The sequence below is a fragment of the Scleropages formosus genome, chromosome 20 (assembly GCF_900964775.1).
Source record: "Scleropages formosus chromosome 20, fSclFor1.1, whole genome shotgun sequence".
Classification (NCBI taxonomy): Eukaryota; Metazoa; Chordata; class Actinopteri; order Osteoglossiformes; family Osteoglossidae; genus Scleropages; species Scleropages formosus.
Genome location: NC_041825.1, coordinates 3753486 through 3776350, shown reverse-complemented (window position 1 = coordinate 3776350; position 22865 = coordinate 3753486). Strand labels below are relative to the sequence as shown.

At 41.7% G+C, this 22865-nt stretch overlaps 1 protein-coding gene across 1 annotated transcript; it reads right to left on the bottom strand.

Moving 5' to 3' along the window:
• Nucleotides 1-2937: 2937 nt before the first annotated feature.
• On the bottom strand, nt 2938-22567 carry LOC108923877 (protein tyrosine phosphatase receptor type H). Its single transcript, XM_018734915.2, has 18 exons — nt 22232-22567; nt 19571-19682; nt 17896-18111; nt 15896-16138; nt 15321-15587; nt 14096-14362; nt 13593-13835; nt 12532-12795; nt 12160-12253; nt 10228-10272; nt 10023-10104; nt 9537-9627; nt 7561-7637; nt 7340-7477; nt 7129-7251; nt 6613-6773; nt 5543-5678; nt 2938-4547 (listed from the first exon to the last, which is right to left on the bottom strand). The coding sequence occupies exons 1-18, from the start codon at nt 22277-22279 to the stop codon at nt 4404-4406; spliced, it is 2751 nt and encodes a 916-aa protein (XP_018590431.2). The 5' UTR covers nt 22280-22567; the 3' UTR covers nt 2938-4403.
• Nucleotides 22568-22865: the final 298 nt, after the last annotated feature.

Genomic DNA, 22865 nt, shown 5'->3' with positions numbered 1-22865 from the left:
GTTAAACTGCGCGCCGCAGAAAAGCAGCGTTCGCGCTCGATGCGCGGGATGCGCGTCCTTGCTGACTGCGCAAAAAAAGAAAAAAAAAAAAAACACCCAAAATCGCTCGGTCCCCCCCATGGAAGCGCAATGCGGTGCATCACTGCCCTCTGGTGGTGAGTTGGAGGAAGTGCAGCCACGAAATTCATTAACCACATTTATGCTCTTTATTCTCTGTGCCTCTTCGCCGCGTAAAAGATGTTCGGTGCGTTGACTCGCGCTGTTTATATTACCTTTCCGCAGCTCTTTATTGCTAATAAACATAACAAATCTCGCTTGCCGACATTATTTGAGTCGGTTTTTGTGCGGGAATATAAATTAACCTGCATAATTTCATACGCTAATCAATCAGAGGGTCTCGACGTTTCCCCGGTGCAAACAGCGTCAACGGTGAAGAGGTATGATCATAGAAAATGAAGCGATTTCCATTTTATTTTAAAGATTTAGGAAAAAAGGGTCCTACTTGCCATGCTGAATTAGTCCTGGAGAGGAATCCCAATATGCGGGAATTTAATCATAATCTTAATACACCTGTATCTCGTGTTAGGAACATCCGACTTACGAATTTTGTAAGATGTAAATAAATCCAAGTTTATTTACTTATTCTGAACTACATTTTCTTAACCAGTTTTTGTTTCTGTGTCGTGGAAAATAGCCTGCATTTCCGCATTGCGCCGCTAGGGGCACCAACCCGAGCTCGGAGAGCCTCGAGACAGGTGGACAGAGGGCGATCATCGGGCAACACTCAGCTTCATGGACCAATTAGTCATGGAATTTTCGAATTTATTATCATGACACTCCGAATGTACCCAGGGAATAAACAGAGGCAGATTTCTCGTATCACACTTTCTTTCACTGCAAAAGTTAAATAAACCAGATTCTGACAAACATTTATGTTATTTCTTCCTCGCTGCCGATGAAGTGTACCATGAGACACGTGGTCAGCATATGTAGTGAAACACTTTTTAATACTTTTTCTCCCCACGCAGTCCTCCAGCACACTGCAGAGAAAGAATCAATGCAGCACCGTCTTGCTTGTATAAGGGGGACACAACACTGTAAGTTAGAGATTCTGGAGATGATGTTGTTTTTACTTTCAGTCATTTTAAAGCAGACTTTAACGTTGCTTCATAGTAATAAAACAACCAGTTAAACTGGCATCCAAACACACTGAGTACTTTAGGCTGTGAGACACATGAACACTGCAGTGGCTGCAAGCCTCTCAACAAGTGTCACGTGGTGGTCAGTCTTCAGATTTATTGGCTGTACCGTATATTAGTCTGTATTTGAAAAATCAGAACTATGAAAAATCCAGAGCAAAAAAAAAAAAAAAAATCTAGAAACTGCATATTAACTTTCACAGTTAATGGCCAAAGTATTGCTGTTCCTTTGTTATTGGCTCAAATCTTTGGAATCAATAAAGTTATCGATCATCTGTTTACCTAACTATGTATTTGTGTATCCCTGCACAGTTGTGTGCAAATGCTTGGACAGTCCTGGTCAAATTATATGTTTCTAAGTGAAAAGAAGTTAAGCTTTGCAGGGAACAAACTTAAACGTGACACATTTCTGCACATTTTAATGCAGAAATTTGCACTTTAGGCTTAGGGTTAGTTGTACGTTGCGTACTTGTTGAATTTAACAGATTGGAAAAAAAAAATTCTAGAACATTTTCTGTCTATTTGTCTAGCTATTTAACCACAATGAAAAAAAATTCTTGAGCAGTTTTCTCTGCCCATGTGCACTTACTTCACGTGGCTGTAGGTTATATGAGTCCTGTGAGACACGTGAACACTTGTAATCATCATGTCAATGGTCTTCCTGCAATACTTATGCCGTCCTGGGTGACACGGAGTTTAACTCATACATGCGAAGACAGGGCATAAACAAGCAGAACAAGCAGGTTGTTTGTTTCTGTCGCTGCTGTGTGCCGTGCAAACAAACAGGGTTTTACATGGATGGGCTTCGAAGGGAACGGGATGTTTCTATTGAGGCCTTGTTAAAAATGTATGCGCTGGGGAAATGTTGTGATCTGGGGACTCAGAAAGAGCCACGACCACAAACATCAAGGCGCTTCCACACACAGTCGTGACCAGTGCACTTTGGCTGAGCTTCCAGGGAATTGATCACAACCAGGCACTGATTGATTACCTCCAGGGAATTGATTACCACCAGGAGCTCAGGTGCAGATGATTGGCGGGACTGACAGTCTCTGAAAGAGCACCGTGTGTTGACACAAGGGCAGAGGCCAGACGACAGAGGAAGAACCAGTGAATAAGAGTGTCGTGAGGAGGCAGTGGGCTGGGCTGTGAACCAGGCACAAGCGAAGTGGGCCGTAAATCAGGGAGATCTGTGAGGTAGGCACCAGAGGGACAGATGAAAGCTGATGACATAGGACTGAGTGTTGAGCATCACTCACCACAAACCCACATACCACCTCAGAAACCCAGCTTTCGGACTTCTGCTTTCAAAGCACGACACGGGAACGTTGTCTGGCCCCCGTAACTGAGACTTTCCTCTGCTGGATGGTGGAGCCCATAAGAGTTTCTGAACTCCCTGCACCTGGACTGTTACTATCATATTTTTAGACCCCAAAAGGTCATATGTAAGATTTCACACACATACACACATTTTCAGAACCGCTTGTCCCTTACGGGGTCACGGGGAACCGGAGCCTACCCGGCAACACAGGGCGTAAGGGGACACACCCAGGACGGGACGCCAGTCCGCCGCAAGGCACCCCAAGCGGGACTTGAACCCCAGACCCACCGGAGAGCAGGACTGCGGTCCAACCCACTGCGCCACCACACCCCCTATGTAAGATTTCATGAAATGGAAAAGATTGTGCTCTTTTGTCATACTTGACAGAGAAATACACAAAAAACATTTCCTTCTTCATTCAGGGATTTGTGAGCTGTTTATTCATACATAAGCTCTACCTCAAGAGCCTTTGAGCACAAGCAATTTACAATTGTAGTCACTGTGGGCATATTTCTCAAAAAAAAAAAAATTAAATACAAGAAAATAATTTTATTAGTAACACATTGGAAGAGACAATAGTGCAAACAAATTAAAAAAGACATACGATACTGACATTGACTTAACAGTTTAAGAGCTGCCAACAGGCAGTGTGGGCTGAAGGCATCCTTGGCTTCCTCTGAAGAAAAATCCACTCAGATGTCGAAAACAAGAGTTGAACAACTCATCTGTATACTTTTTTTCCCCACTGCACAAGCTGTGTGCACATTATTAAAACTAATTTATAGTACAGATGCAATTCTGGCAATGATGATGTTGCCTAGAGCAACTGGCACAAACATCTGTAATGTCACACATGTTTTTAAACAAGATACTGCAGTAGTATTGTGGGGGGAAAACTATCCATAAGAATAATAAGGTTCGAATAATGTATTAAATGGCTATGTATGTTTTTGTTGATTTTGCAGTGAGTTTTTGTCGCTCCAGGAGCCCCATGTTACAGACGAGGGGGAGGGGGGGCAAACAATAGGCTGAGTGATCCTACAGTCTACTGACTTCAGGGAGTGCCATGAAGAGAAGTAGTGTTTTAAAAAACCAACATTATGGCCTCTTCTTATTGATGCAAAGTTTTTGTCACTTTTATCGCTTTTAAAACATAGTATCATTTCAAACAGTTGCCACAAAGCCAAGAAAAAATACTTTACAGTGATTTGAGTCTGTGTAGGTACAGTGCAGAAGATCTATATTTGCATATATTTAAATACTGCAATTCCGAACGTAATCAAAAATGTAAAGTCAATAAATTATGTTGCTTAAGTGTACGGGTGCTCCTCGACTAACGATGGGGTTACGTTCCGATAAATCCATCGTAAGTGGGAAAAACGTAAGTCGAAAAAGAATACAGTACGAAGAATATACTTTCATCTCCAGAGTAATTGCTTTGCTCCTTTCCTTCTCACCAGAAGCAGGAGACACACATGGGCGTTCACTAGACATGATGGGATGCAAACCACAAAATAAAAAAAAACGCTTTCGACACAGTATCGCTTGTCTACACTCGCGGTCGTTCGCATGATCGCTAATGCGAGCGTCGTTGAGTGGATGCTGCGGCTCGCTGCCATCGCCCAGCATTGGGAGAGAGTATCGTACCGCATATCGCAAGCGTGGGAATAGATCGAAATTCAATACTCGAAGTACAGATTCTACCAAATGCATATTGCTATCATACCATCGTAACTTCGAAAAATTGTAAGTCGAACCATCGCAAGTAGAGGAGCATCTGTATTCACAGACATGTTAAGTGTTTCAATAAAAGTCTTCTGAGAATAAAATAATTCTGGGAATGTAGTCACCCTACGCAGAAGATAGGGAGCCTCTTGGGGCGATTAATGTTTCTGACTGGACTGAAGCTCTCTGAGCGCCGTTGCGTTGACATACAACAAGTCTGTGTTTTCGTACAGCGGCTGCTCTTTCACCTTGTCTTCATTCAGCCGGTCCATGATGCATTGGTGTAGGAAGATGTACTGAGACTGAGAAACGAAGGAAGGAATTAAAAAACCTGAGACACAAGATTGCGAAAGACAGCGAGCTTTAGGGAAGCAGAAATACTTAGAGAAATACAAATATACACACGGCCGCACAATATCCGTATGAGGAGCAGAAATGAACTTGATAAATTTTCACTGCGTGAGGGGCAGAAAGCAGCTGAGATTATTTCATTTACATGTTTGCCTGCTGTACCACTCCAGTTGATTCCCATGGTATTGTTTGTTTACTCTTATTCATTTCGCTGATGCTTTTCTCAAAAGTGACTTACAGGGGGAGTGTTACAATCATTTACCCATCTGGGTAATTTTACTGGAGTAATTTAGGGTAAGTACCCTGCTCAAGGGTACTACAGGCAGCAGGGGGGATCAAACCTATGACCTGTGGGTGCAAAGGCAACCGCTCTAGTCATTACACTACCGGCTCTTTGTTTGTCAGAGAACTTTCCGTCCCTCCAAAACCCTACCAGTGTCAAACATTGTGGGTGAGAATGTGTTTAAAGAGCTACTTAAGGTTCACAACACCTTTCGACCTGTTTGTAAAACCTGACGAGAAATTTCGTTTTCTCAGATTTGTTCAAGGCGAATATGGAACTTTTTGGTGGACGGGGCCCTTTCGCGGCCTTTGAAAAACAGACGAATTGATCTGAAACGTCGGTGGTGAGACACTGAGCTCATCAACCATGAAAAAAGTGAAACCGAAACATTGCCAGTTCCGCAAAGTTGTACATTAATGAACGCTGTTTAAACAGGGTACACAAGGAGCTCAGAGCCCTGTTTTGGCGGGTTTTGAACGGGTTCGACTAAAACGATGATAAAGATAGCCATATTACTCCGATGGCTCGGTGCTCAGAGACAAAGGAGACCGCATTGCACCTCTACAATCCCAAGTCCCTTTACCGCCCTCAGAAGCGCTACACGTTCAGCACTTGGAGGCAAACGGCCGAAAAAGGAGATGCAACCGCAATCTGGGGTCTCACCTCGGTCTGCACCATGAGGGTCCGGTGCAGTCTCATTCTGTGGACGATGCCGGCGAGGCCAACCACCTTCTCATTCTGCAGCTGCTGCAAGGCCACGTCGAGGGCGATGAGGGTCCCCGTCCGGCCCACGCCCGCGCTTGGGGAGACACGCGCAGGCGGTCATTCACGGTCCGGCCCTCACTTTGCCACTTGTTGTTGCTTCATGACAAATATTGACCCATTGATACAGCTGGGTATTTTCGTTAGTACTGTGCTCAAGGGTCCTACAGCTAGAGATGGGATTCAAACCTGTCACCTGTAGGTTCAAACGCTGCACTACCAGCTGCCCCTAACATGTGAACTTTACGTTGTTTTCAAGTTCTTTTTATTTATCTGATATTTTGAAATGTTTGAACATTAAGGGTTTTTTTTATTCAGTTCATGTCGCCGACTCCTTAACAGATATTCATAGTTAGTAAGATTGTTAAAACCTGCCAAGCAGCGCGTCCTTGTAACTGTCTGCTTCTAGACCACAACCGTAGAACTTTCTGTGGATATTTGACCCTAAATACAGTCTATACGTAGGCAGCTGAGAAGACTGCTAGGTGTTCCTGCTGCAGACACCACCGTGTCGATTTACCTACACAAAAAGTAATTTTTATAGAAACTACCAGGGCTAATATGGGGCAAAGGTCTTTGATGGGTGCCAGTATGTTAACTTTCAATACCCAAAAGGCTGGAGATGCTTTTGAAATAAAAACAATCCCCACCGTGTCCCTGTTATGTATGGAAGATATACAGCACGTGTTTCATGTACCACATATACAGGAACCTTTTCACAGCACTGCATATGGTGCATCTTGGTTTTAGGGTGTGATCCAGTCAAGGTTTTAGGATGTAATCCAGTCTGGGTTTAGAATGTGGTCTAGTCCGGTTTTAGGATATGGCTTAGTCTGGTTGTAGGATGTGTCCCGTCTGGTTATAAGATGTAGTCTAGTCCAGTTTTAGGATGTGATGTAGTATCATTCTATGTGCAACTCTGGTCTTATTTCACTCTCCAAATAGTATTAGGAGATCGAAAAAGAGGTTACCTGCAGTGTACCACAGTAGGCCCAGATGAGGTATAGCTCTCTATATGGTTTCTCACAAGCCCCCGAAATTCGAGCAGCGCCGATGTGCTGTCTGGTACACCGTGGTCCGGCCAGGCAGTAAAGTGGAAATGTGTAACGGAGCGCACCTCCAGCGTCATCCTCTGAAAACACAAGAGTGACAGTCCAACGCTGAAGGCAATACACACTTTTCTAAATGGTGAAAATAGTAACAAAGTCTTTGCATGAGCAGTTTGTATTTTTAATAGTATTGTACAGAAACCTGTAAATGCTGGTACAAAAATTAACAGTATTTTTTCCCTCCATCCATCCATCCATCCATCCATCCATTTTCAGTAACTGCTGGTCCTGATTAGGGTCACAGTTGTCCGGAGGAGCAGAGTGGGCCTTGACTTGGCAGCCTCTACCTTAGAAGTTCAAGTCCTTAAGAGCTACGGTAGAAACATATCTACTAAACAGTGTAAGAGGTACATGAGGACCCGTTTGGCAGAAACTCACATTGGTGACCTCAAACTCTCGCACTATCCAGTGTTTCTCCTTGTGCTCGGCAATGACCAGGACCGACAGGTGTCCGTAAGTGCACGGCGTGTAGTCCAGAGGCCAGTACTGTTCGCACTTAACCTGAGAGAACACAGGAGCAAAGTGAGTGGCTTCGGCGCCATCGACAAAGTTGGCGGAGCGTCGTGCGTTTGCGCAAACAAAGACGCACCTTTCCTCCCTCGATGCAGTTGGTCACCATGACGACGCCCCGAACACCCTTCTCCCAGATCATTCTCCAGAAGTCCAGGACCGTGGCCTCAAGTGGACCTTGAGCCGCAATGTACTGCTGGGCATTGGTGCCGTAGCCCTGAAAGAAGCGTGAGGAGGTGTCGTGAAACTCGTGCACGTTCATCACCCGTCATACACGGAGTTGTGTCTTCTGGGACTTACAGGCATGTAGTTGGCATTGATGTAGTTGGAGTTGACATCGCGGTCAACGGTTGTGAGCTTCACCCGAGACCAGTCATCTGGGGGATGTGTCACATGGCATTATAAACAGACCCAGAGATAAAGTCACAAAACATGACCTCCGTTTGAAAAAATATTTGCAACTTTCAGCATTTGTGAATCTGCTGGGTTTCACAAACACCAGTAGCATCGTCCTACAAAGCAGGGCTGACCGATCACTCTTTATGCCGCCTGACCGCTGCTGTCACTCAGTTTCAGCTCAAAAGCCGATTGTGAAATATTTTCTTTGAAGCAAAGACAATTTACTCATCACTCTGGCGCGTGTGAGGTGCCGATGAAACCATTATCTAAAACTTGCCAAACCTCGTGGCAAAAACTGAGCAAGGAAGGCCAAATGTGTCATGCCATCGACTCGTGATAGCAAATGGAAATCACTGATTTGGTGGCTGCATGAGACTTCTAACAGATGGTCTCGGTTACAGAAAGCCGAGCAAAAGGTTATTGTATGTTGATGTTTTTGATATACAGATGGGCCCCGATTTACGATGGGGTTGCATTCCGCAAAACCCATCGTAAGTCGAAAATGCATTTAATGCGCCTAACCTACCGAACATCATAGCCTGGCATACGTGCGATGGCCATTACGGGTTTGCTGCCATCATGCTGGGCAATTATCCTGAGTTTCTCCTCAAGAATAATTTCCCTCCTCTTTTTCTTCCAACCAGTAGCAGGAGACACAGATGGGTGTTTCTGTGACATTATGGATACACAAAATACAACTTAGATAGAGGGGGTATCTTTATAGCGATCGCGTGGCAGACTGGGAGATGCAGATCGCTGTTGCTCCCCACCATCGCGAGAGAGTATCGCTCTGCATATCGCTTGCCTGGCAAAAAAAATCAAAATTCAACATTGGAAGTACGGTTTCTACTGAATGTCTATTGTAAAGTCGAAAAATTGTAAGTCGACCCACCGAAAGTCGAGAACTACCTGTACAGGTGGTCCTCAATTCGTGATGGTTCAACCTTATATTTTTTCAACTTTACGATGGTGAGCTGGCAATAGACATTCAGCAGAAACCATACTTCAAATTTTGGTTTTTTTTTCCAGGCAAGCGATACGCGTTGTGATATCCTCTCACGATGCTGCGATCCATCATCTCCCATTCTGTCACGCAGAGGTGTGTCTTATGTGTATTAAATGCATTTTCGACTTACGATATTTTCAACTTATGATTTCAGGGAATGTAACCCCATCGTAAATTGGGGACCACCTGTATAGGGAAATAATCTGTATGTGTTGTGTAACATGCTTTGTGTATAAACCTATAGTATGTTCCAGAGCCTCTCTGTGCTGCAGAGCCCCTTAAGGGGGCGGTGAATGGTGATCCTCGAACCGACTGCACATCAAAGTCTGAGTGACCTGTACTGGACTGCAAAACCACACGTGTCCCTCTTTCGAATCTAGAATGTTTAATCGTTTTAAAACTGTGATAGACAAACCCTTTGCTATACAGCATTTTGTATGTCAGAAGAGACCTGCTCTCTGACGACCACTTCTTCAATGTGGTTGATGACTGGCGACCTGAATAACTATGCTTTGCAACTAAAGCTGCATTTATTCGTTTATCTGATGCTTTTCTCCAAACGGACTTTCAATGTTATTGCTTACATTACATAATTATTTTCCCCTTCGTACAGCTGGGTAACTCAAGTGGAAAAATTCAGAGTAAGTACCTTGCTCCAGGGTAGTACAGCAGGAAGTGAGATTCAAACCTGCAACTTTTGAGACCAAAAGCAGTAGCGCCAACCGCTTCGCTACCAGCTGTCCCGTCAGCTGTCCCAGCACTACATTTAAATTTCTCATCCCCCAACAATTATTGCCTTGTTTTTCTATTTGTTCCAACAAGATGAAAGTAAAGGAAACTAATTTAAGAGCCGGTGTTTGAATGCACTCACAGGGCAGCACGTTAGTGAAACGGTTCTTGGCCTTGTTGTCTGGGACGAGAGCTGCTTTGCACGTCTGCTCCAGGCCAACAGCGCAGAGATCCTGTTGCAGAAGAGCAGCAGCAGTGACCGGGGGCAAGGATCGCGAGACAGGAGCACTGGCACAACACTCAGCCGTCGGGAAAGAGGGGCACGGGGTGGTACGTGTACGGACGCTTCGCCGAGACAAGTCGCCCCCTCGGCTGCTTTACATTTATAGTGAAATGCATGTTGGCTTTATTGTCAGATTTTATGCTTCAGGGAAAGTCTTACAGGTCAAGGGCAAACACAGCAGGAAGTAAGAAAAAGGGAACACAGAATGAGTCAGTATATGAAAAAAAATGAGAAATAATGCACAGGGTTTCAATTTAGGGCATTGAGTCAGAGTTAAAAAAAAGAGTGAAAAAGCACACACACACACACACACACACACACACACACACACACAGCTCTCTGTACCTCGTACTCCACACTGAATCCTCTATTCTGATCACAGCTGAGCGCCTGGAAGTGAGCAGGAAACTGGTGTACAGGAACAGGTCTTGCAAAAAGAAAAGAAATATGCACGACGTCAAAATGCCATTACAAAACAAACAGCTGCATACAAAAGGAACATTTGCAATGTGTGAATAGCGCAGGAGGAAAGCCCAAAAGCTGTACGCACTTGAACTTGCTACCAGCTCCTTGGGATTTGGCAGAGAACCTCTGACTGCAAAGAGAAAGAGAGAAAAAGGAATCGTTAATTTGAATAGAAGTGTATTATATCATGTTGAGGTTTTGTGCACAGATCAACGTGATATAAAAAGCATGTGGTGTTTCGTTTAAGGCCCGTAGTTGAGCTTACGAGGCATTTCTTTGCATTGACGAGGACCGAATTTGGAACCCGTGTGCCTCCGGACAGTTTTGACATATTTATGTTTAACTCGTTTAACGTTTTTCTCCAAAGAAACGTACAATGACCATTTTGTAGTATTTAGCTCACACACTTATCCACGGTCATTTACAGTGGTAAATACACTACAGGCAGTCCCTGAGTTACGAACGTCCGACTTACGTACAACCCGTACTTACAAACCACCCCCAGTAAAGCCTATTATAGAAAAAATTCGAGTTACATACACACATCTTCAGAACCACTCGTCCCATACGGGGTCACGGGGAACTGGAGCCTACCCGGTAACACAGGGCGTAAGGCCGGAGGGGGAGGGGACACACCCAGGACGGGACGCCAGTCCGTCGCAAGGCACCCCAAGTGGGACTCGAACCCCAGACCCATTGGAGAGCAGGACCCGGTCCAACCCACTGCACCACCGCACCCCCCTGAGTTACATACAATGATTCTGAATAATAAACGGCGATACTTTTCGACGCGCTTCAAACATTGCGCGTTTACGGCGGTTTCTCGGCTCGTGGGGTGGCACATGAGCCCAAGGTAGGACAAAGACTTCCTTCTTTTAAGTCGGACCATGGTGCTGTTAACAGTGACTCCTGTGTTACTGTATCTGGCTTTAATCTTTCTGTTTTTACCCTCATAACCATGGCTCCAAAGCATAAACATGATGCAAGTGATGGTGATGCATCAAAGAAAAGGAAAACAATCATGATTGAAACTAAAGTGGAAATAATGACGCGATCGAAAAAAGGTGAAACGCCAACGAACACTGGAAAAGCAAACAATGCTTCTTTAATGTTTTTTATACCTACACACACACATTCTCTCTCTCTCTCCTCCTCCTCTCTCTCTCTGTCTCTCTATTATAAATACTGTAGTAACATTTATTATTATTATTATTATTATTATTATTATTATTATCTTAAAGATCCTTTAGTGTATCCGGAAGTGTTTCTTCAGTGTTTTTATGCATAGAAAGGTACACAACACACTATATACTAAGACAAACATTTGACTAACTGACATTAGACCCAAACCGTACCAAATTGTTCCAACTTACGTACAATTTGACTTAAAGACAGACTTAGGGACGGAACTCGTTCATAATCCGGGGACTGCCTGTATAGTAAACAACCTACACATTCATGCAGCAAAGGACTGAAACATAAACACACACACACAGACACACACACACACCCACACGTATTTTAGAATTAGCTTTTATATCTTCACTATTAATATTTAATTGCAATATTTTTATAAATATCTGAACATGTTTCGTTTAATATGTTTTACTAATATTTGTAAAATATTAGTAAATATTGACTGATAATATTACGGAAAGGTAATATAGAGTAATTACTGAAGGGAAGCTGCCTTGTTATGGTGTGTTATCATAACTAATGTTAACTTTTCAGATAATTGTGTCCATTTTAATGGGATTTGATGACATTTTTGTTGAAATGGGTAATAAGTTTGGAGCTCTGGAGAACATGCAAATTTTGACCGCTGAAACGAACGGTAATTTTAATAGGCCATTGAGCCATGAGAATTATGGAAACCTTACAGAGCGTTTTTTCAGGAATGCAGTGCCTTCATAAGGAGGGGAAAGACCGTATATGATGATATATCATTGAAATGAAATAATAATTAATTAAATTGTTAAATTGTTCATACTCCAGCTTTCAAAGTAGCGCCACCCACCTGAACAAATCTGGTTTATGACGCAGAACAAAGACAACAACTAAAATCACCAGAATAAGTAGCAGGACTGCCGTGACCGACCCCGTTATCACTCCTGCAGAAAATATGGCACGACTTAAGACAGCATGAAACATTCCTTTGAGGGAGGTCAAACATCAAGTTATTATTGTTAAAATTCAACAAATATTATGAAATATATATGAACAGCAATACACATTTATATCTGAAGTAACATGAAACCACTTCCACTTAGTGCATCATTTTCCAGATTGACAGGCAGTAAGATGATCGCATCGACGACAACATATTTCAGGTGATGACAGCTACGCTTCTTTGACAACACTAAACGTCATCGATGCGTGATGTACCTACCTCTCGGATCAGTCGTGCAGTGGATAGTGATGGGTGAGCTGCTCAGGGTTCCAGAGTAGGAGGTCAGAATGATGGGATAGACCTGAGCAGGCTGCACCCCGTTGACCACTATACTGGTTTCTGTGCCAGTAAGGTTCTCGGTTCTGACACTCCCAACTCGCACTTCTATTCTGGTCCACGCTCCGGGAGGGCGCGGCCAAGACAAAGCAATGCTGTAGCCGGACATCGCATAGCCGCAGATCACATTATTCAAATTCGCAGGATCTGTAGCAGTAAGAAACAAACCTCAGCTGTTTATATTTCCACTTATGCAACAGTTTTCTCCAAAGCAGCTTACAACCTTATGCTCCATACCCAGATTTACCCGTTTATACAGCTGGCTAACTTTTACTGAAGTGCTTCAGGGTGAGTACCATGCGCAAGGGTACTACAGCTGGGGGTGAGATTTGAACCTGTGTCCTTTCAGTGTAATGCAGCAGCTCTACCTGCTGCCCCCATCTTGGCCATGACTGCAAGCTACAGTATGTATTAGTTGCCATTATTTCACATACAAGTTTAAGTGCATATTTCAGTATATAAGTATACAAGTTCATATGTATTTCGTTATTTCAATAGTCTTGCAACATGGAGGAGATCATATTCCATTATATCACTGGTCCCACAATATGTGTGTGTATGTGTGTGTGTAAGGGGGGGGGTGTGATGAAGTGATGATTTTTAATGCACTAGGAGCCATTCGGGGTATACAGAATACGTGAATAAATGAAGAGAACGAAAAAATTTGGTGTCATAAATTGCTTTGGCTATTGGCTTTAATAAAACACAATGTAGAGCTCCATACTGTTGCAAATGGTTATCATGATACCAGCGTAAAAGGAAAGCGCAAGCTACACAAATATTCCAGGTTATGACGTTCACTTGGCAAAATCCGTATTTCGAGATTTAAGTAGCTATGAGGTTATTTGGAAAACACAGAGAGATTAGCATACAGAAAGCAGAAGGCAAACCATGTGGGATTTTGCATTCCAACCCAGATATGAAGTTGAACTTAACTAACTCACAGGTATTTGCAGTCTCGAGTTGTGCTGGTGAACGTCCTCCATCTGCTTCCACCGTTATGTTTACAGTGTAATTATGACCAGGCAAGAGGTCTGAAAATTGCACCGAGGTTGTGTTGGTCCTCTTTTCAGTATTATTGACGGTCACTAGGTACTCCTTTACACATCCAGGTACTTGGTCCCACTTTACTGACAGTGTCGTGGTATTCTCAGCAGTTACAGTCATGTTTCTCACGGAAGCAGTAACTGTGACGGAAGACCAAGCGTGGAGCACAGTCAGAGCCATTATTCATATATATAGTACCAAATATTTCACAATTATGACACCATCAAGCCACTGCAGTGAGTATCTGCTGGACTTTATTGTTTCTGATGTGACTTTTTCATTCTGAGAATCTAACTCAAACCTGCTCAGCAGAGAATTAAGGAGCAGTACATTCGCATATTGACCTGTAGCTGCTTTCTTGTTACAAATATAGGTGCTGAGGGTTAGGGGTTATAATTACCTGTCGATCCTTGCTCTGTGGCAAAAGCAGGATAATTTCCTTCACCCACTGTTGTGATATTAACAGTGTAAAAGCAACCAGGGTCCAAGTTGTGGAACTCTGTATAGTTTGTTGTCTCATCTGTATAATTATAGTTCTCCATTGTTGCATTTCCTTTGGTTAGATGAACTATGTACTCTTTCACACAGCCAAGAGCTTTTGTCCAGCTCACGGAGAGAGATGTAGGGTTTTCGGAGTTGACTGTAACGTCACTGACTGGAGCCGCGACTTTAATAAAAGGACAAAATCAGAATTATATGGAGAAGAGTGTTGAATGTTGATAGAATGCTGCTGCTCTGTAAGGTTTCTTGTTAGATTTTACAACAGAAATAAAATAAAATAAAATATATTCTCAATATACAGACACCCCTCGACTTACGCAAATAGACCGTTCTTCAACCCCTTACTTAAGTCAGAAGTTACGGATGTCGGATTCCTCCTCTTCCCCCACCGTTCAGCATAATAACATTAATAATTTTTCCATCTCAGTTATTGCACCTTGAAGTTTCTTTGTTATTACTGTTGTTTTTACTCTAGCTGTTCCTTTCACTGCTCCTTTATACATGCAGCATCCTTCATTATCGTAGTCCATAAGGCTAAACCTGGTTCCCGTTCTATAGACCATAATCTTTGTCCACCTTCATACTTCCTTATTATTTTCAGTTTCATTTCCAAATCGATTGCTGTTTGCTTGCGAGAGGCTTCTCTTTTTTCCTCAAGTGCACATTTACCACCAGGCATTGTGAATAATGAAAAGGGTAAAATATTTGTGAAAAAAGCACTACACTAACAAGAGGAAATGCGTTCACAGCTCAAAACATGTGGGAACTGGGAAGATGCAGCTTCCTGCCTCGTCTGGCTGCGCCAACTTGCGCTCGATGTATTTCAGATGTTTTGCGTAAAATAAAACTGCTATCCATAAATAATGTGCATGCCAGGAATTTTCTACGTAAATCCGGATTTACGAAAGTCAGATTTACGTAAGCAGAGAGGTGTCAGTAGTCTGAAATATTGTAATTAAACTATTACAGGATACGTTCGTCTCTTCCAGTTATGACAGTTTTGTCAGTCATTATTATTCAGAAAATAAATGAAAATCAACTTTAGACTTGTATAGTACATCATGCAATATTTTTAAGTCTGAATTAGATCAGTCAACTGTAATTGTCCATCACCACGGATTTACCTGTCGATCCTTGCTCTGTGGCAAAAGCAGGATAATTTCCTTCACCCACTGTTGTGATATTAACAGTGTAAATGCAACCAGGGTCCAAGTTGTGGAACTCTGTATAGTTTGTTGTCTCATCTGTATAATTATAGTTCTCCATTGTTGCATTTCCTTTGGTTAGATGAACTATGTACTCTTTCACACAGCCAAGAGCTTTTGTCCAGCTCACGGAGAGAGATGTAGAGTTTTCGGAGTTGACTGTAACGTCACTGACTGGAGCCGCGACTTTAATAAAAGGACAAAATCAGAATTATATGGAGAAGAGTGTTGAATGCTGATAGAATGCTGCTACTCTGTAAGGTTTCTTGTTAGATTTTTGCAGTAGAAATCTATAATAAAATATAGTCTGAAACACTGTAATTAAAGTGTTATAGGATACATTCACCTTATCCAATTATGGCAGTTTTATCAGTTATAATAATGACTTCATTTAATGTATGAAAATCAGGTTTAGACTTGTAAAGTACATCATGCAATATTTTTTAATCCTAATCAGATCAGTAAACTGTAATTGTCCATCAGCACTGATTTACCTGTCGCTCCTTGTCCTGTGGCAAAAGCAGAATAATCTCCTTCACCCACTGTTGTGATATTAACAGTGTAACTGCAACCAGAGACCAAGTCGTGGAACTCTGTATAGTTTGTTGTCGTGGAATTCTCGCTGTTGTTCAAACGGACAATGTACTGTCTCACACAGCCTTGTGCGTCGTTCCAGCTCACAGAGAGAGATGTGGAGTTTATGGGGCTCATCTGAATATCACTGACTGGTTCTGCGACTGCAGTAAAAAGCAGAAAGACAACGACAAAATTATGTGAGCAAGCGTGCGGATCAGGCCGATGACGGGACCCTGCTAGTTCTACATTCATTCTTTGGGCAGACGCTTCTAGGATATACAAAAGCTCATTCTGTAACAGGCAAAGCACGGTAAATACATACAATTGCTGATGCACTTGGCTTGCTTAACACTTTGCTTTTTATTAAGGTTTTTACATTGTACTTCTGATTTTGGCTTTAAAGGAGAAATGGTGCGTTTTGAAGGAGGGCCGATTCGAATGAAACTAAATTGCATCTATTGCTTCTGCATATGGTTATTTGTCGGTCCTTGTTTTGTTAAATTAAGTTAATTCATTTATCTGACACTCTTCTCCAAAGCGACTTACGGTGTTAAGGTTACTATTATTTATCCATCTATAAAGCAGGGTAATTCTACTAGAGTAATTTAGGGTTAGTAGTTTGCTCAAGGGTACTATAGCTTAAACCCACGATCTCTGGCTGTTCTGGTTTCATTTGCCGACAACAATATCCAAACCCCCCTCGACTTATGCCAATAGACCATTCTTCAACCCCTTATGTCAGTCAAAAATTACTTATGTCAGATTCCCCTCCCCCTCCATTACAGAGCCAAGCCTTCTCATTTCATTCGCATTTGTTACAAACACGGGTATAAAAAATTCTACACAATATAGTTCTCTAGTAAATGTCAGACATGTTAAATACTGTAATAAGACATAGGCCTAGTCAATAAAATAAATTTTTACCTTTCTATAACACATAAATTTAATTTAAAAACAGACTACTGCATACGGTACTGTGCATCGTTTTATGATACTGCAATATTGTGCGTCTGTGATATTGTACTCTGCATGTTGACCTTATGTCTAGTAGTATGCTGGCACACAAGAGGGTGCTGTTGTTGCGTAATCTATCATTTTTCCATCTCAGATATTGCACCGGTTCCTTTCACTGCTCCTTTTTACGTACAGCATCCTTCACCATCGTATTCATAGTCGATACGACTAAACCTGGTTCCTGTGTTATAGACTATAATTTTTGTCCACCTTTATACTTCCTTATAATTTTCAATTTCATCCCGAAATTGATTGCTGGACACTTGCGAGATGGTTCTCGTTTTCCTTCAAGTGCACCTTTACCACCAGGCATTGTGAATAACGAAATGGGTAAAAAAATATGTAAAAAAAACACAACACTAATGAAACGAGATGCGTTCGTTGCTCAAAACACGCGGGAACTGAGAGACGTAGCTTCCTGCCTTGTCTGGCTACGCCGACTTGCGCTCAACGCATTTCAGATGTTTTGCGTAAAATAAAAGCGCTATTCGTAAATAATGTGTATTCCCGGGAATTTTTTACGGAAATCCAGGTTTACGTAAGTCAAATTTACGGAAGTAGAGGTTTGCATAACACTTAGACTGTAGAGGGATAAAAAAAAAACCTTTTTCTCAAAACAGCAATATGCCACTTTGGTTAGAACTTCTATATGTTGTTTTCAAATATGCGGTTGATGATAACTGAAATCATTTCCCCTGCGACAAAGATGCAAGACAAAATACTGCTAAATACTACAACGGTCAATAAAAAGTGTGGAAATTCAGAGATGAATATAAAACATTCCTCCAAAAATTTAAAGTTCTAAATGTACCCATATTTCCCTTGCCCTCTTTCCCATATTTTCCTGGATCTATTCTGTCACCCTCAGTCTGATGCAGCACATATTAATAACTCAGATACGTACCTGTTGCCTTGGAATTATTACACAGTGTTTCAGAATTGGACAAAATAGCCAAAGCGTACATGCATCCGGGCTCCAAGTTTTGGAAGGACACCGTATTGTTTGTTAAAACACCATAAACAGTGACAGATTCAGAAGTTGCAGTTGCATTATTGAAACTTCCCAGGACAAAACCCTGAATTGTTGTGTTGGTCGCTTCCCAGACTGAACAGTTGATGGCTGTGTAAAGACAAAATGAAAACAGTTACATCCAGTTTTCAGCGACTGCTCACAGAAACAGGTGCAGTGGAGAGAAATTTAAATTTTCGGCAATTATGAACTTATACTGGCACCGATGGCATAAATTTAAGTCTAAAGGCAGTCTCCAGGTTACGAACGACCGACTTACGTACAACCTGTAGTTACGAGTCACCCGCACACCCCCCCCCCCCCCTTAAAGCCTACTATATTAAAAATTTGAGTTACATAACAGATCAAAACATTGCGTGTCTGCAGCGGTTCGTTGGTTCATAGACAGGGTGCCTGAGCCCAAGGTAGGACAAAGACTTGGTTCTTTCAGTCAGACCATGTTGCTGTTACCAGTGACTCGTGTGCGTTACTGATTTGGCTTTAATTTTTTTGTTTTTACCCTCGTAACCATGGCACCAAGCATAAATGCGATGCAAGTGATGGTGATGCATCCAAGAAAAGGAAAACGATCACAATTGAAATTAAAGTGGAAATAATGAAGCGATCGGAAACAGGTGAAACGCCAATGAACACTGGAAAAGCAAACATTAAAGTTTCCTTAATAATTTTTATACCTACACACACACACATTCTCTCTTTCCACCTCCTCACCTCTCTCTATGATAAATACTGTAGTTACATGTATTATTATTATTACTGTTGTTTTCATTATTATCATTACATCATTACATTCTATTATTACATTTACATTTATTCATTTAGCAGACGCCTTTGTCCAAAGCGACATACATCTCCGCAAAAGTACAATTTATGCATTACACTGAGAAAGAGACATAGCTGCAGACATGTGAGTCTCAAGTATACCTAAATTGGTTACCTACTTAGGTATACTGCACCAAGGTTCATCGTTCAAGTAGGGGCATTAAACACAAGATAAACAAAGCCCGATACCCTCCCACCAATTTTTATTTATTTATTTTTTAAATATTATAAGATACACAAAGAAGCAAATACCATGCCGGAGTAGTGGCTGAATAAAGGCTGTATCTGGGGATGCTCATGAAGTTACGGTGCATAAATGAGCTGGAGAGATTTTGGGCAAAGTGGGTCTGGAAAAGGTAAGTTTTCAGACCCTTCTTGAATGTAGACAGAGGGTCATTCCACCACAACGGAGTCAGAACCGAGAACCTCCGAGCTTTACCTTATTATTATTATTACTGTATTGTTATATTAAAGATGTTTTAGTGTTTCCGGAAGTGTTTCTTTAATGTTTTTTATGCATGGAAAAGTACACAGTATACTGTATACTAAGACGGACATTTGACTGACTGATGTTAGATACAAACCGTACCAAATTGTTCTGACTTATGTACAAAAATGACTTAAAGACAGACTTAGGAACGAAACTCGTTCGTAATCCAGGGACTTCCTGTAGTAGAAAATGCAAACCCAAATATGCTATATGATTAGAGACTGAAAAGGTACTCACTAGGCATGGTTGCAGGGATTGTTAATGTTGTTGATGTTGATGCTGTTGATGTTGATGTTGATAATGTTGCTACCATTGATGTTGTTGCAGAAGTTGTATCATTAGACTGGCACTAAAAGGAGGAAGAATATTAAAAATGGTAGCCTCCAAACATTAGGAACAGAAACACAAAGTGCTTTCCTTTAAATTTACATGTCGAAGCAGAGACTGGTTCTGAAAACGTACACTCCGCCCGCTAAACTGAATCCCTTCAAGTGTTTCTATCAACTGCCTAATTACACAGCGGCCATAGGTACCCCAGGTATTTCCTCCTGACTCATACCTATAATAAACATAAATATAAAAAACAAAATGATCTAATTACTGGAAAGGATTATTTTCAGTTTTCAATAATTATTTGTTAACCATTTGTCCTGTGTGCGGTTTTTCTTTGTAATTTTTACACCATGTGGGAGTCTAGATAATGTTTTGTGTCCTCCTAGCAAGAGGGATGCTGTCATACCGTATCATCTGATTAAGGGCGCACCTATTAATATGTGATAGCTGTACACCCTATATATGCCTGGCCGGTTGTGTGACACCCTGGGCTCCAATGATGCTCATGGGGGAGATGTAAGTAGATGTACCTATTGCCACCTTGCAGAGGGGGAAGATGTGCTGAAGATGGAGACATCCTTCCTGAGCAGCTGGCAACTTTCAGTTCCCCCATCTTCACACATTAACACCTCGCACTCCTTTCTTGGTGGATCATGCACTTAATTCCTGACATGTTTGTATGGGTTTTTTTTTTAAATATTTATAAATATATAGACCTGCTGCATCTGTGGCACATAGTGCTCTGTAAGCACAAACATCTAGGGCTCACACCACAGCTGTCCTTTTTTCTTTTTCCATTACTTCTTCAAAAAAGTCCTCCTTCCTCTTCTTGGCACAAATTGTTGTCTTTAAACTACTTTATTGCCCTTTACCATAATATGGTTTTATTAATCTTTGTACTACAGTATCAAAGTACAGTATTTTCTTCAGTAACCAGAGACTCTGGAAGTCAGTCACTGTCCATTTATTATGCTGTCTTGGTTTAATGATATTGGTTCACTCTTGTTTGTCTACTTATAGTTTGTCATATACTGTATAAAATAGGAACCAAATATATTTTTGTACTTGTGACTGACTTGGTAAACCTTAGTTGTATAAGTAGCCATACTTCTTGAATTCACTTCCTAGCCTCACAGGTGACCACACTATGCTGGTAAGACTAAGTTCTCTTGAGCTGGTCTGAGTGTATCTGTCACATTCAGGACAAAAAGCTGTATATATTTGTTTCATCAGCTGAGCAGCCAGCCTGGCAGTGCTGAAGGTGATCCTCAGTTCCGTTCACTGTACTGCGATGATCTGAATGGGAAAATGAGCATCACTCTTTGGGTTGCTCTATTTGATCAGATTAGGTATTGTGTACGGAATGATTTTTAATGAAATACGCTGAATAAACATGTGTGGTAAACAAAGGATTGGTATGACAAAAGCAGCTACGTGCATCGTTTTAAGTGAATGGAAGGCAATTTTATAAAAAAAAAAAAAACCTCAGGGTGTTTTTGGATGAACAGCTCACACAAGTCTGTTTCCTTTTCCTGGCTCAACTAAGACATTATCCTCTTCAGTTCCTGGTCTGGTATGGGCACCAGCACCTGGAATCATGCTTTGTATTTCATTAAATAAAATGTTAAAATGGAAAAAAAAGGATGGTGATGAATCCATCAATATTCCACAGCATGACTTCACAAAGAGGAGAGTTTTTCATCTCGCTTATTATATCCTAGCTCAGTCTCCACCGAAACTCTACTGCTACTGTAACAGCACGATGACAGTTGTGTAAACGCTCCTCACATGTTGAGGAACATTGGTATTTTCAGAGGTTACATCAATGCCTCCAACTGCTGCCAGTTTCCTTTTTATCAGCCACAGTTCAATCTTTGCATAACTGAAGTTATGGACTTCCTGCAAGATTATTAAAGGCAACCATAATTTACAACTATTTGAAGACTTGGCGGAAAAGATTCATTTTTAAGAACCATTTGTATGAAGAGAAAACTCTAGTTGCCCGCCATTAAACAGTTTCAATGTTTTTACTGTAGCGGCTAGGAAATTTTCAAAAAGACAAAGGGGATGTGAAATGAAAACATTCCAGACCCCATAAATGAATGTTTTATAAATGACACTGTTATTTTGGAGAAGATGTGGACGTAGGAACATCGCATCTGTCCAGTACGTTTTCAAGTGCAAGTCTCAGCCCACATGTACGCAGGTTTCAGACTTTTCCCGTTCAATTTATCGGCTACTAAATTACATATATTATTCAGCAGACAGTGATCAAACTGGATGAAATGTGGAAAAACAGTGCCAAGAGGATACAGTAAAAACTGGAGTGGCATCAGCGGGACCAACATGAACATTTTAACATATAAAGATCATAATAAGGGTACGTTGAAAATGAACAATTGTGATTTGTTTGCCTTAAGGAATAAATAACCCATGTACAAATGCTTAGTAGCGCTGCTGTCTCACAGCACCTGGGTGGTGCGAGAGGATGGTGGTTCGATCCCTGCTCGGTCTGTGTGGGGTTTGCATGTTCTCCCCATGAGAAGTGTAAACGGAAACACTTACCCAGACTGGAGCAACGAATAGCCACAGCAGCAGGTGAGTCACGTCCATATTGAGAATTCAGAATATGGGAAAGTCACAACTGTGTCGAGATACTTCACAGTCCTCGCATGTGATGCTGGAAACGTCAGCGTACGCAGCCGCGGTGGTTCTCGTCATATGTCACACCCTGTCATGCCCAGGTTTTCTGTGCCTCCAGAGGCCTGGTCAGTAGTGTCTTGGATAAATAGTGTTTCTACGTCAATGAGAGAAATCCAGCAAACCACCTAGCAGCTCCTCTTTGCCGTCTTTTTCGCTCCACGTACGACACGATTTTATTTTCGTTGCAGTCTCCTCATGTCACTTTGCCACCAGCTCTTACTTCTCCTTTTCTTTGGAACGGCACTAAAATGCAACCTTTGCCCTGCCTCCTACTTCCTTGTTCTCAAGCAGCCTATCTCCCTTTCTACATGAACTACTATTTATCAAGCTTTCAGTGATTTCAGTTTAAACACAAATGCATTTATTTGCTGCCTCCTTTCCCAATGCCCTTGTTTCAAATAGTACCAGCTGTGAAAATCAGACATGAACATTTACGTTGATAACATACAAAATATTTTACCGCATTTAGTATTTGAAATCATTTTTGATCAGCCGT

Coding starts and splice junctions, on each gene's coding strand:
- LOC108923877 (XM_018734915.2), bottom strand. CDS start 22,279: ATGGACGTGACTCACCTGCTGCTGTGGCTATTCGTTGCTCCAGTCTGG. Junction 15,588..15,895: donor CACAGGACAAGGAGCGACAG/GTAAATCAGTGC, acceptor CTTTTATTAAAG/TCGCGGCTCCAGTCAGTGAC. Junction 14,363..15,320: donor CACAGAGCAAGGATCGACAG/GTAAATCCGTGG, acceptor CTTTTATTAAAG/TCGCGGCTCCAGTCAGTGAC.